General features: G+C 34.1%; 2 protein-coding genes across 6 annotated transcripts; one reads left to right on the top strand and one right to left on the bottom strand.

The window, feature by feature from the left end:
* The first annotated feature begins 446 nt into the window (after nt 1-446).
* Nucleotides 447-4,151, top strand: VAP27-2 (vamp/synaptobrevin-associated protein 27-2). 3 transcript variants are annotated; one of them, XM_088820567.1, is made up of 10 exons: nt 486-626; nt 1,211-1,271; nt 1,498-1,568; nt 1,766-1,847; nt 2,239-2,351; nt 2,471-2,731; nt 3,036-3,244; nt 3,293-3,410; nt 3,604-3,681; nt 3,806-4,151. In XM_088820567.1, exons 2-10 carry the CDS (start codon nt 1,223-1,225, stop codon nt 3,920-3,922), a joined length of 1,098 nt encoding a protein of 365 aa, XP_088676693.1. In that variant the 5' UTR covers nt 486-626; nt 1,211-1,222; the 3' UTR covers nt 3,923-4,151. The 3 variants fall into 3 exon arrangements, with proteins under 3 accessions (XP_088676691.1, XP_088676693.1, XP_088676692.1); XM_088820565.1 differs by having other exon boundaries at nt 447-626; nt 3,036-3,410; XM_088820566.1 differs by having other exon boundaries at nt 511-652; nt 1,212-1,271; nt 3,036-3,410.
* Nucleotides 4,152-4,597: 446 nt separating this feature from the next.
* LOC105970747 (sodium/hydrogen exchanger 1) lies at nt 4,598-10,930 on the bottom strand. Of its 3 annotated transcripts, XM_088820562.1 has the most exons (16): nt 10,263-10,803; nt 9,078-9,328; nt 8,864-8,982; nt 8,506-8,603; nt 7,868-7,924; nt 7,724-7,770; nt 7,450-7,644; nt 7,304-7,350; nt 7,057-7,123; nt 6,828-6,928; nt 6,622-6,723; nt 6,371-6,509; nt 6,185-6,247; nt 5,903-5,986; nt 5,039-5,421; nt 4,598-4,846 (listed from the first exon to the last, which is right to left on the bottom strand). In XM_088820562.1, exons 2-15 carry the CDS (start codon nt 9,249-9,251, stop codon nt 5,041-5,043), a joined length of 1,674 nt encoding a protein of 557 aa, XP_088676688.1. In that variant the 5' UTR covers nt 9,252-9,328; nt 10,263-10,803; the 3' UTR covers nt 4,598-4,846; nt 5,039-5,040. The 3 variants fall into 3 exon arrangements, with proteins under 3 accessions (XP_088676688.1, XP_088676687.1, XP_088676689.1); XM_088820561.1 differs by having other exon boundaries at nt 4,598-5,421; nt 10,263-10,930; XM_088820563.1 differs by having other exon boundaries at nt 4,598-5,421; nt 9,078-9,314; nt 10,263-10,758.
* Nucleotides 10,931-14,580: the final 3,650 nt, after the last annotated feature.

Below are 14,580 nucleotides of genomic sequence, written 5' to 3'. Positions count from 1 at the left end.
ATAAATAACAGTGAATGAACTGCATACAAAAATATATTATTAAACTATTACAATTCTTAAATTTTATATTTATTCAGTGATTTGGTCATATTCTTGAATTAAAATAAAGCATAAATTATATAAAAAAAAAATATTCCTAGAGTTTAATCTAAACTAATTTAATTTTTAATTATAAATACTACACTGAAAGAATACTCTCTTAAAATTTATTTTATTTTGTTAATAATTCCGTTTAAATTGTCAGTCAAGTCATTTTAAGGTTTGAATAACTTAACGGTCGTTAATTATTGCTGAGCTGTAACCAACACACCGACGTTTGACACGTCATCAGCCCTTGTACCTTGATTTCAACGTACTGTATTTGTGCTGTTCCCTACTGCACTGGATCATTTCCCGAGAAATTCAACGTTTAAACGCTTAAATTCTACTCTACTTCCTCCTCCCTCAGTAAAAAAACATATTTATTTCCTTTTTGACCCCTCTCTCTCTCTCTCTCTCTCTCAAATTGAGACTTCATATACCGCAGTTTCCGATCACCTACTTTCTCCGTTGTATTCATCGACGATCGCCGGAACTTTGCATTCTGAACTGTAGATTCTTCTTCACGCGGAAAATTTTGATCTGAGGTTCGTCAAGGCATCTTCGTTTTCGGAAAGTTCTCTTCTCATTTTTTGTCTGTTTCACTTCATGCTTGTGTGTGTGCGTATATGCGTGTGATTGTGCGTGTTTGAGTGGTGTGAGAGAAACGGCTTATGGAAATGTTAATTTTTATCCGCGATTTGAGGTGTTTGGTGATTTTTTTACAAATTATATTGCCAAGTCGGTGTGTTTTTTACTCCAAATTATTTGAATCTAGGGAGATTTTGCTATCATATAGTTGTTTTTTGGAGTTTGTATGGCAAAATTGCAACCAGTGGCGCGATTGCATTGAATTTTGAGTGCCTAGATCGTACTTACTGGAGATGAAGTTATTACTGGAAAATTACATTCTTTTATATGTTATATTTCGATTATTGAACGAAAGACTGAGATATGTTCCTGTTGTTTTAGTTTTGTATCAAGTCCAATTCAGTTAGTTTGGCAAGTGTATTTTAGGTTAAATTCGTCTCAGCTTGTATAACAGTGACTGAAAAAAAATATTTTTGCAGTTATTGTTATTTTATATATGTTGGCATGGAGATCTGATTCCTTCTTCTGTATTCTGTTTCAGGTCTGAAGAAATATGAATCCTCAGATAGTGGAGATTCAGCCTCGTGAAGTCAAGTTCGTCTGTAAGTTATGTTAGATAGTGTGATATACTGAATTAGTTACTATGATGTATATGCACGTGTGTTAAATAGTTCGTTATGCCGCTTTGATGATTATTATGCCTAATCTTTCTCCTCGTATCTCATTGGATCCGAATTATGATCCCACACTAATTAGCTAAATTTTATTGTTGATTTTCTGTTACATTCTTAAATTTTATCGTCTGACACTTCCCCTTGGCTTCTCTAGTTGAGTTGAAGAAACAGAGTACGTGTATTGTTCACCTTGGCAATGTCACTGACCAGTATGTTGCATTCAAGGTTAGGTGGTTTCCTATTCTGTACCAGTTCTTTATCTCATGCAACTTTGATATTTTGTAGAAAAAATATTATTGTATGATTGGATAATTAGCCTGGCTATTGAAGTATTTCCTACTTCTAAACGATGTGGATATAAATCCTCTTATCAAGAGAGATTAGTGAAATGGATGTATGATCCTTTTTATTATATTGTGCAGGTTAAGACTACATCACCAAAGAAGTACTGTGTGAGACCTAATGTAGGTGTAATCAAGCCAAAGTCAACATGTGACTTTACAGGTATTATAGTCCGTTTCCTTGTTATGTCCGTATATATAGTTCTATTATTTTGCTTTTCTGTGATTTGGCTGAAGTATGAGTGATTTGAGAACGTTAGGACTTTAAATCTTTATTTCATGACATCTCATATACATTTGAATGGAAAAGGACTATTTCCAATTGATTTAAAACCATATTCAGCATAATTCTTTTTCCACAGGCCAACCCAAAATGGTCAATATCACAATTTCGGGTCCATACGGGCCTGTTATTTTTTCACTTTTTATATTTGATTTCACCTTGCAAACAGCTTCATTCATTTTATTGAAGTTTCACGTCTTTGTTGTCTTGTCGGGTAATTATAATACAATGGGTTTGATAATATTCAAGGAACTTTTAACCTCTTGTATAGTTACCATGCAAGCACAGAGGTCGGCTCCTTCGGAAGAATGTAAGGATAAATTCCTGGTCCAGAGCACGGTGGTTCGTTTTGGCACAACTGAAGAGGACATAACCCCCAGCATGGTAGGATATCAAATACAGCTAATCTGTATTAGTATCATGCGTTTCTCATTGCATATTTACTATTTAAAAAAAAAAAGTTTCCAATTTTTATTTGTTTATTTCTCCTTTTCTTCTCGCAGTTCTCAAAAGGAAGTCAAAAGTATATTGAAGAGACCAAGCTCAGGGTTGTTCTTACTAGTGCTCCCAGTTCTCCAGAAAAGCCACTAGCTGATGTAGTTTTGAATCAAGAGGTCTCTGATGAATATCCAGTACCCAAAGAACCCCATGCACCTGTTTTGCTGCCTGTTCATGAAGTTATCAAGCAAGAACCATCCTTTGAGACTTTCATGCCAAAAGATAAATTGAAGAACGGAGTCGAATATTTCTCTCGGCCTGATATGGTAAGAAATCTTAGTATCGCTTCGTTGTACTCTTGGATGATAGATGACACATTTCAGGCAGCTTGGTTCGTTCTTTAATAATGCTTTAGAAATTCGATAAGAACCCAGTGCTACCTATTTCATCCATGATTTCATCAGTTAATTCGTATGAACATATTTACGTAGATTGTACTGTTAGGTATCCTTTTAATGATTCTACTAATACCTTATCACCCCTATGTAAGTTAAACATATTGCTTGTTGCACTGTGGAACACTCTTACGACCTTATTGGGATTAAGAAATTATATATACATTGTGTACAGCTACTTGAGAAGGTGGAGGCAATCCAAAATGTCAAAAAGATGGAAGAGCCTAGATCACTAAAAGTCGTGGAGAATGTGAAGCCAGTTCCTGCCAAGGATGAGGAGTTCTTCCTTCAGAAGAAAGAGGAGTTGTACCCTCAGAACAAAGAGGAGTTGTACTTTAAGAAGAACGAGGAAATTTACCCTAAGAAGAACGAGGAATTCTACCCAAAGAAGAACGAGGAATTCTACCCAAAGAAGAACGAGGAATTCTACCCGAAGAAGAACGAGGAATTAAAGCAAGATAGAGATGTCGGAGATGCAAAGTTGAAGCTAACAGAAGATATTGGGGAATTGAGATCAAAGATTAGTGCCATGAATGCCAAGTTAGTTGAGGTCAGTTATTATATCATGATGTAAGAATTTGGTGATGTGGTTTGGACTTTTAAGGCTGAATATCATTCATGATTGGGAAGTAGAAACATCACAGAAAATAAAATTTATATTCATTATAACTTCATATTACTTCACATATCTGAGTTTCGTTTACGGAAATTCTGAATATTGAAAATTTTGGTTTTGTTTGCAGGCGGAGTACACGATTGAGAAGCTAAAAGCAGAAAAGACCACCACCATTTACGAGAAGGAGAAATTGAAGCAAGAACTGGTGGGTGAATGAATTTACAAACCTCCTTGAATTTTCTGTTTTCAATTAATTGAATTCGAGGATTGCAAAACGTAGCTACTATACTATAGAGATTGAAAAAGTTGCTTCATTTCTTTCTGTACAGGCAATCTCGAAGACAAAGAGTCCTACTGCAAGAAGAATTCAAGTTGGTTTTCCCCCTCTTTTCGTATGCATGGTCGCACTGATTAGTTTGGTGATGGGGTCCTTGTTTCGAGCATAGTGGATTGATTTTCCCAATCTGTTTTATTTTGAGCTTAGTGCGGTTGAGAGTACAAATATATTTCGATATGTCGGTATTAGGTATAGAAACAGAGTCGTATTGGCTGGTTTTCACAAGCCATCCAATGTACTATGCTTGTTGATAACTTCATCTAAATCTTAATATTGTATAAAACAAATGAAACGATTTTAACAATAAAATAAAAGGTAAAACGGGAGTTTCAATCTCACCCGGCCCAAGATTACGTGGCTTTCTTGTTATGAGAAAAATGGGAGTAATTTGTTTCGATGGTAGGGGTGTAATTGAGTCGACAATCAAATATTATTCTAAGATTGTTTGAATTGTTATCGAGCATTCAAAGTTGTGTTTGATCTTGAACGAGCTTTAATCGAGCTGAACACGATTCGTACTCGAGTAGCTTGATATTTTTTTTTCTTCATATTTTATCAATTTTTTAATCAAGCTCGATTTTGAGTTGAGTTTCATCTTATCAAATGAAAAATATGTATTCAGGCTTGACTCATTTCCTAACAAACCAAAGTTCAAACAAGCTTTGAACGAATGATAACAAATCAAATATGAGTAATCGGGTATTTGTACAAAAATCTGTATGCATTCTCGCACTCTTTTCCACCAAATAAACGCTTTACTGATGGGCACGAAAGGGAGAAACCATGAACAAAACTTTTCGAGCTTTTCATAAATATTCCGGCAAACTTGCAATACATACACAAACAAAATGATTACATGACAGTTCACAACTATACATCAGATGCATATACAGTTATACACAAACCTTTGCCCCCATGTCATTCATTCATCGCTCACAACACACCGATTTGGTGTGTTTCTAGAGAATCTATCTAGTCGGGAAGGAAAAAAACTTCTAAAGCTCCCCCCCAAGCAGACTCATCCAGTCGATAACTGCCCAATACAATACTCGAGTTCAAAACCAATACAAGTTTCGCAATCTCTACTAATTTAGACACCCACCATCATTCCAGATGAAGAGAAAAATGAAATTTACAAAATAAAAAATAAAAAAATTATAATAATAATAATACAGTTCTACAAAAACAGAGGCTCAAAGCTTGCAGTATGCGTTCGCCTTATTACCTTTACTGTTTGGCTTCTTCTTGATAATCGCGCACACTTTGTTCAGTTGGTGATCCAGGTACATACGGAACAAAACCACGCCCACCAAAAACTGGACGCATAAAAGCATTGTCGAATTTCCTCCAATAGTAATGCACCGTACGAGTAGGGGTGGTCAGTAGCATCCGTAAACTGCTGGGGCGTCCCACGTTCCGGCCACCTTCACGGGCTTCTGTAGCCCGCCCGTTTTCATTAAATAGTTCGGCTATGGAATCCTGACCTTCGCCAAGAAGTGGCACGATGAAGGAGTTTGCAGCGGTCGAATCTGAAGAGATCATTCTGCTTAGCTGTTTCGACGAGGGCAACAGGTATCTAACGAGCGGTTTTGTCATCAAACCAAACACCTGCAAACCATGATAATGCAATTTGTGATTTAATTTATTTTTGTGATTTGTGATTATACAATGTATTATTGGGTAGTATCCTTCATAGGATTGAGTTTGGACTTTGGACTAGATATCGTTCATATAATTAATTAAAATCAGGGCCGGTTTCTTAACATGGGCATGGAACATATACGCTATTGGACTTTGTTGATGTTTGGTAAACCGAATAATTATCCAGGTCGACCCGAAATTATTATTTTATCTTGCCTTTTAGGAAAATTATTTATTGGACCTTCCATGGTCCAATACTATAATTTGGTTTTAATTAGATTATTTAATCTTATCTTCACTAATCTTATCGTGGCAACCAAACGAGGCCTAAGCATTTGACAAACAATGATTACATTATCATTAAATTCATATCCTAATTTCCAAACGAAGGCAAGAGAACTAGCAAGTATTCCACTATGTATTTTTGCAGAAGCATTAAATGTCTTACCACTGTGCTGAAAAGCACCACTGTTATTGTACTGGTGATAAAGATAGCATTCCCACGTTCCTGTGTGTGGCCTGTTTTACTGAACTGCATGAGCAAAAGCAACGAGTCGGGTTATTTTTAAGTAGAGATGCATACACACGACCCTTATACAACTTTCTCTTAACTCGTACCGTGGATGCAATAGAAAAGCAAATGCACCATTTTAACTTTTTCAGCATAGTTTATTTATAAAAAACGAAAAGGAAAAAAAATACAATCTTGAGAGACAGGGGTAAGAATTACCTGGTTGTAAGCAAGAGCCATAGAAACGGCGCCACGCATTAGACCAGCCCACCAGATTGTAATCTGCACAGACACACACACGCACAAAATAAAAATAAATAAATAAAATTGGCAAACTTAATAGTAGGCCGAAGTGAATGGAGGTGATCTAAATTCTAAACATGAAACAGGGATCTGAGCTCGTACTTGTTGCTTAAAACTAATCTTCTCGTGTTGATGCTTCTTGGTCAAATTAGACAGAAATGACAAAGGGAAGACAAAGGCTGCTCTGCCAACCAAAACCAGTACCAGTAGACTTGAACTAACAAAGACGGATGTTTTCGGGCTGAAAATGAGAAAAAACAACGAAAAAATAAGAATAATCTCCAAATAAATTCCCAGTTTAGTTGCATAACTTAGGATATTGTTATGGTTACTAATATCCACTGTTACTATACCTGCTACTCACGACCCTCCATTTCTCAATGTCGAGGGCATCCATGCCAACATAGAGAAATATGAAAATCTCAGCAACAAATGACAATGTTGCAAAGGTGTGCCTGCGTGATGGCTAAATTATTAGTAAGACGAAAAACAATTATTACAATAGAAAATAAGCAATGAATTCTTTGAAAGGTCTGAAAATTTGATGATAATACCGTACTTTGTTGTAACTCTGGAGTTCTCAGTGACATTATGCCAGGTATAGTGTGACATCACAATCCCACAGAAGAACACAGTGAGGATACCACTTAAATAGAACAGCTGCAAACAAAATACACCTCAAGTCAGAAAAGTTCACTACTACGATTCAAGGGTCTACAACATAGTATTAGTCACTAAAAGAGAATGCCAAGTTAAACGAACTTTTAACAGGTTTTCCAGAAACTTACTTCAGCCAACATGTATGAAAGGTAAGACATGAGTATCATGATAGCGACCTCACGATCAGTGGAATGCCTGTAGTTCATTCGAAAGTAGTCAAAGAAATAAGAGAATTATTAGCAAAAGTATACTACATTAATCTTCATGTAGGGTAGAACTCTACGTAAACATTAATTCTCTAGTTAAAAATAATATTTAATTTTACACGTAATTTCTTGATGTAAGAGACAACACAGGAAAAGAACTGTCACCAACCTTCCAAAATAGAGTTTCTTTATGACGTATGCACTAAGCAGTCCAGTCTGAAATAAAAGATGAATGTTCAAATTCAAGAATAGATGGTAACTCTGAATTTCACATGCTCACTCCACACACAGACATAGATTGGTATAGAGACTCACTACAACTCCCAACAAAGTGCTTGTGATAAACAAATAAAAGAAGTTCCCCACTAGCTTCAAAGCTACAGCGGTATTGATATGAGATAGGTCGAAGTTTTGCACTGCGTTGAAAAGCACAACAGATGTTGCATCATTCACAACGCCTTCACCAAATACTAGACTGTACAGCAATGGTGTTTCATCCTGACTGAGCACCTGTAGATTAAATATATTGCATCATAGTAGGAAAAGATTCCATCATAGGTCGAACTGTAAAAAAAGCTGTAAAATGCACCTGCAACGTGCAAACCGAATCCGTTGCTGCGAAAATTGCTCCAATTGCTGGAGAGAGAAAAAAAACGACATGGGTTAATGCATGTACAAATCAACATGCAAGAGAGAGAGAGGGAGGGAGGGAGGGAGGGAGGGAGTAGATTACCAAGATAATCTCCAATTGCAAGACCAATATCCAAATTCCGAAAGGCGGCGATAGCACCTGCACAAGATTTAGAAGATCTAAGTAACAGCATAGCCATTTACTACCACGGAGCAACAGAATGACAAAATGCACAAACGAGGAAATAGATCTTTAAGATACGCGATGAATTAAATTTTCTGCAAATATATTATCTTGCTTCTTTTGTCTATGTAATCCTTTTTTTTTTCTTTTGTCTTCTTCAACTCTTTCCTTCTCAAAAGTTCTGTTGCAACTTGCAAGACTTAAAATTACATTTCAGCCTAGTCATGCATGTTTCCAATAAAGAAAATTCACTAGCTTATGGAAACATGATTTATTTTGGAGGTACTCCAGAAATTTAAATCAGTAACAATTAAAAACATGGTATACCCAAGCAAGAATATCAAGTTTGCTGCATGCTGTTTTTCTGTGAATACAATTTCTCTTCCAGCTCAGGAAAAAAAAAAGTAGGTATAACAATAATCCAACCACAGTTTATGATATTTAGACCCTATCATAAGACATACATGCACGGATGCATATATAAGTATGTGTATAAGAAAAAAGAAGTTAGAAAAGGACAACTGATCATATAAACTAGATCGAGTAGAAAGCTGTACCTAGTGATATGATAATGAAGGATATCAAGGTACCAAGTGCTCCAAACAGTATTATAGTGGAGAAGTTGCGAAAGAATTGTTTCTTCTTAACCTGGAACCTGATACACAGATTAAGGCGAAAAAAATAAAAAGCAACATCAGCATATTGGTAAACTTTACAGCAGCAATGCATATATGATCATGATAATTTATATCATGATAATTGTCATGTATCTGATTGAATCATCAACTCCTAATAGAAGAAACCACATCAATATGCACTGTAGATAAAAATCAGGACGCAAATATCCAACAGAAATCAATAGATAAAAGCAAGCTGTATCCAGAAGAGATAGAGGTGTAAATAGGCGTAACTTACCCAGCGTTGAAGATGATTGGTGGAAGAAGATAAATGAAGAAAAGATCCTCGCTGAACACCAAGAGACGTGAGCTCTGCCCTCCACTTATTAGTAGAATTACAACTCCGGTGCTGACACCCTTTGATTTAAAAACATCAATCATCACTTGGACAATAAAGCATGCTTAAGGAACGAATATAGCATATGTAAATTCAATGGCACAAATATACTTACAATTACGAGGGCTGTGATAGATTCATTCATCCACCTATTTTCCTCCAATAGATGACCAATCACAATACATGCGCAAAGGAGCGTGACAAACAAAGTTATTGAGATGACTGAAAGGTGATCGGAGGTTGACAAAGTGTTCGCTGTCTCTAACATTGTTGCCGAGCCAAACCCCATGTCTTCCAATATTCAAAATAACGAGGAGATGTTGCAATGCTGGCAAATCTTTAATGTTTTGAGCTATGTTCCCAAAACTTCAAGCAACAAGGTCAAATCAGCTTTCATATGACAAACTACCGTGCAATACATGACAAAATGCATAACAAAAATTCTATCAACGAATAGAAGTTTCCAATTTTCATGTGGCCACATTTACATATAGATACGTGTACCTTTATACTTGGAAAGTGTGTATATATAAGAACAGAAAATGCATGTAAAATTATCATCCTTCCATCAAAGCATGCCTACAAATTAACACTTATTGCATAATTACTTAAACAGGCAAAATCACATCCATAAACCCTACAGATGAGCAAAACATAAAATTAAGTTACACACTAAACATGTTTATATGCATGGACAGGCAATAGGAAAGATGTCCAAATTACCGACCGAACTCAAGAAAACCACATCAAACTTGCACATGTAAATAGAAAGTTCATAACTTTCTTAAAATGGAAAGGTGTCCAAATTACCGACCGAACTCAAGAAAACCACATCAAACTTGCACATGTAAATAGAAGTTCATAACTTTCTTAAAATCAAACAACAACCAAGCCATGACTTTGGTTATCAAATGATTGAACAAGTCCTAAAAGGCCAGCATAGAGATGCGTGAAACATTACATACAAATACTCTTGCTACGTGCATCCATGTAACAATCTCATATTTGTCAAAGTCAAATATTTCTGATCTTTTTAGCAGCTTGGTACATTGATCACTAACAATCATCAAATTTAGATAAATTTCTCAAATTAATGAGCTTATCTGCTCTTCGGTGCAATAAAAAAAATTTAGTTATATCACACCAAAAAAAAAAGGCATAAATAAAAGAAACAAGCAATTAAGCAAACACGTACACGAACATACTAAGCTACTAAAGAAAACAATAACCAAACTCCATTAAACGAAACAAGAACAAAAATAGATCGTTCTGCTTAACAAAAGGCAACATAGCAAATTACCGGCAGTGTATGAATCGAAAAAACACGATCAAATTCGAATTCCGAACTCCACAGCAGATCTCGCCGCCTTCGAACACCGAATGCAAACTAAACCACCAAGCACAAAATGCTTTCCCCAATCCTCCGCCACGCTAATTTCGTCGAAAGCAACAAATCCAAGTCAGTTTACTCGCTACTGTAGAGAAAATGGAAAGCTACAGTCGAACACCGATTTGAAATCAACGTTTTTTCTTCAACTTGCACGAGCAGAATTGAGAGAGAAAATCAATCTGAAAATTTGCTCGAAATAACCAGAGAAGAAATTGAAGATTCTAGAAGAGTTTTCCAATAGAGTATCACGGATTTGAAAAGTACGTCCGAAAAATCTTCACCAGAATTCACGGAATTAACGCTTAAATCAAAATTCTAGAGAGAGAAAATGTTACTGTGTGCGCGTGTGTGTATGAGAGAGAGAGGGGGGGGGGACTGGGGGAGGGAGGGAAATCGACAGATGGGTGAAGGGTCCGCGAAAGAATAAAAATATATATATATGTATATATATACGTACAGATTTGTGAGATATATATATATACAGATCGTGACTGGGACTGTGGGATTAACCTGTTGGAGAATTAGAAGGGACGCGTGGAGTTATGGATGATCGTTGGGTGGAGCCGTCTGGCGGCTTCAAATCATCCCAACCGTCGATTCTTTTTCTTCTGGCTCTTCGTGATGCTTTTTATTTATTTATCTTTTTATTTTATTTTTGTGGTGGTATCTAGATTTAAAATTTGAGGGGGGGAAATAATAAAAAACCAATTATATGAGAGGTGTGAGGATTTTTTTTTTATTTTTTTTTTGTTTGCTATTTTCGATTTTATAAGAGTTATTTGGATTTTTGTAAAATTTAGTATAAGATGAAATATCTTTTAATATATATATATATATATATATATATTATTTTCTTTTTAGATAAAGGTAAAGTGGAATCCAAGAACTTATATCCATCATTCCAATTTTTTTTAAAGGTGTCTTTTTTTTTGTATTATCTATTAAAAATAATTAGGATAAAAAGGTGATTTTTTTATTAGAAAAAAAAAAAAAGGCAACGAAGAAACGCGCAGTCAATCATATTGGTGCACTGAGTAAACATATACTCTCGTATATTAACTTGCAATCCATGCGAGAGACGTAAATCATATTAGATTAATCAAATGTTACAAGTTCGATCGAATGACTGTTGACAATGGGATTCAAAACATGAGTTAATTTGATCCAACTGCTACGTCATTCTTGTCGGACGAAGATAAAAAGGTGATTATTAGATCAAGGTAAAGTGGGTTACATCAAATGATTATCATTAGTGATTCTATAAGAGGTATGTGGTGGTGGTGTTTTATTTTTCTTTCTTTTTTTTTTCTTTTTTCTTTTTTCTTTTTTTTCTAAAAGGAATTATATTCTTGAGAAATTGGACATGGCATCAAATTCAGTCAACACGAGTTTTCGTGTACAAATTGGACATGGAATCAATGTTTCGTGGGGAGAAATCATAGCTAACTTAAATACATCTTGAATGTGAATAATTATGGTGGGCCCATACAAAACTGTTGATTTGGATCTTATTGATTTTTTTGTGAGATCACTTACGAACTCACCAATTAAATACTTACTAGTAGGGCTGAAAATTGGTGCGATTTTTTTTTTTTATTTACGTCGATTTAGATTCGATTTTTTTCTTGTTAACACCATCTTTCAATTCGGATTTTAGAAAATCCAACATTTGATTCCGAAAATTTGTTCGATCAAAAATAAAAAATTCTCCTGAAAATTGCATTACTAATTCTTCATTCCATTTTCCATTTTTTCTCAAACGGAATTATAATTTGTTTTCCGAAAGTGCTAATTCTGATCGATTCATCTACCTCTAGTTATAAAGTTGAATGTAATAAAATTATTTATTTTTCAAAAAAAATCAATTTTTTTTTTTAAAAAAAAAAAAAAAAAGGACAAGAATATTATATAAGCAGGATTGAATTTCTGCTGGCCACATGATAACTGAGAGTAGCAAGATCACATGGTTTTTATTTGTCTTCTTCACTAATGCATGTTTTTTATTTTATAAGTGAGTAAAAATAATTGGCATTTTGCAGAAAGCCAGTTGTGCAGACAATATTTTGAGGTTATTGACATGTCTATTTATATATGTGATGTGTCCCCTTTGAGTTATCACTTATCACTCATCTTCAATCATATTATAAATATTTATACGTTTCTGATTAAAATGTGGATTCAATTTTCTCACGTAAGTGTTGTGTATATCTGTTAGGTTCAGTGTCTCTTGAAACTTGATTTAGGAGATAAGTACATGTGCATATCTTGTATTTTATTTTCTAAGGCAATATTTGTTTTATTTTTGACGAAATAAATTACAAATTTTAAGTTATTCGTATTTATATGTCACTACACTTTCTGGATTATTAGTATGAACCATTATAACAATTCTACGTTTATCGGGGTAAAATAAGTATTTTTGGGGAATATTCTCCGGAATCAAACGATTTTATGAAAAATCACACCGTAAGGCGTTGGTGTAAGACGAGGACAAATATCGGGGGATTTTGGTAATTACGGATAAGTGATGGTGATTTTTGTAATTCATCATATTCAGGGGGTTTTCGTAATTTATCCTAAAATAAACCTAAAAATCTTGTCTTACGAAAAAACTCCTATTTCAATAGATAAATTTGACACTGTACAAATAAATGTGTAAAACAATATATAATCTTATAAGTAATTGTGATTATTCAAACATAAGAGATTTTTTTTTAATTTGATTTGGGGTCATTGTAATAAATTCTTAAATATATATGACACGTCTTATTGGGCAGCCCAAATACCTACTAATTAATTTTCAAATTGGGTCACCAATTATGGCCCAATAAATGATTAATATAACGGGCAAATATCATTAATTAATAATATAAGCTCATTAGATTCCTTAATCCTATTTAGAGTAATTTTTTAATAACAATTCGGCTAAACAAAATTAAAAACATATTATTTCCCGAAGAAAAATAAAAGGCTAAACATGGGACGGCGCCGAGGTGGCAGTGATCTGATTTTGTGAAAATACACATATATTTATAATTTAATAATTTAATATAACATAAAATAAACAAATTAAAATTCATTTTCTTGGTACAAATAATGCAATAAATAATAATATTTGTGTTTTTGTTGGCCAATTACATCACCTGACGTGTCCCATAAATAATTATTTTTCCGCACATTCTCAATTGAGTTTTGTGTATCATTGCAACACGTCAAACAATATCATTTATGAGTTGCTATCTTTCATATATCTATTCAATTTTTATATATTTTAATGTTGCAAAAGCAAATAAAAAATACAAAAAATTTATAAAAGTGCCAATAATAATGATATAAAAAAATAATTCCAACGACGAAAGTTGAAAATAATTTAATTAACTGCGACCAAATGATCCAAAATGATCCCCACGATTTAAACAAATTATTGTCAATGGTTTTGCCACCCAAATACGTAATGGCGATAAATCTTTTAGAAAAATTATAGTTTTCACCCCTCAAATTTATATTAATTCTACATTTGGTCCTTAATGTTCATAAAAAATAAATTTGATCCTTTATATTTTAATAATTTTAACATTTTGGGTAAATTACAAACACCCCCCTGAGGTATGACCAAATTACAAAAACACCCCTCTTGTTTGGATAATTACAACCACCCCTCAACTCATCAAATTTAGTTGAATCTTCGAGATTATATGGAATATTATCACTTTTGTACCCGTTTTATCCCATTCAAACTCTACATTATGAAGCAAGATGACCATAATATGTGATTTTTAGCTTGTATATATCAGTTTGTGGTGCATCGGAAACTGTATTTTTTACACAAAGAGTACAAACTAGAACACATTTCACGGAATTTAGATGACTATGTTGAATTTGGCACCATAAAGGTAAGAAAAAATCATAGTTGAGGGGGGTAGATGTAATTATCCAAACAAGAGGGCTTTTTTTTGTAATTTGACCATACCTCAGGGGGGTGTTTGTAATTTACCCTAACATTTTTAATTATTTTCATCAATTCACCACCGTTGGAAGAATTCAACATCAGTCATTTTCCACATTTAAACTTCAAAGCCAAAAGTGTTTAAAACATCATCTATTTGTTTCGTTTAAATATGTGGTCTAAGCATTTTTCAATACCAAAATTGAAAATTACATAATATATCGCCTTGTTGGCTGGTGGTGAATTTCACTTGATAGCAATTCAAATCAATCCATCATTTTA

The sequence above is a fragment of the Erythranthe guttata genome, chromosome 7, assembly GCF_056151865.1.
Source record: "Erythranthe guttata isolate IM_541 chromosome 7, IM_541, whole genome shotgun sequence".
Lineage (NCBI taxonomy): Eukaryota > Viridiplantae > Streptophyta > Magnoliopsida > Lamiales > Phrymaceae > Erythranthe > Erythranthe guttata.
Note: the sequence above shows the minus strand (reverse complement) of the source record. Positions and strands in the feature narration are given on the sequence as shown.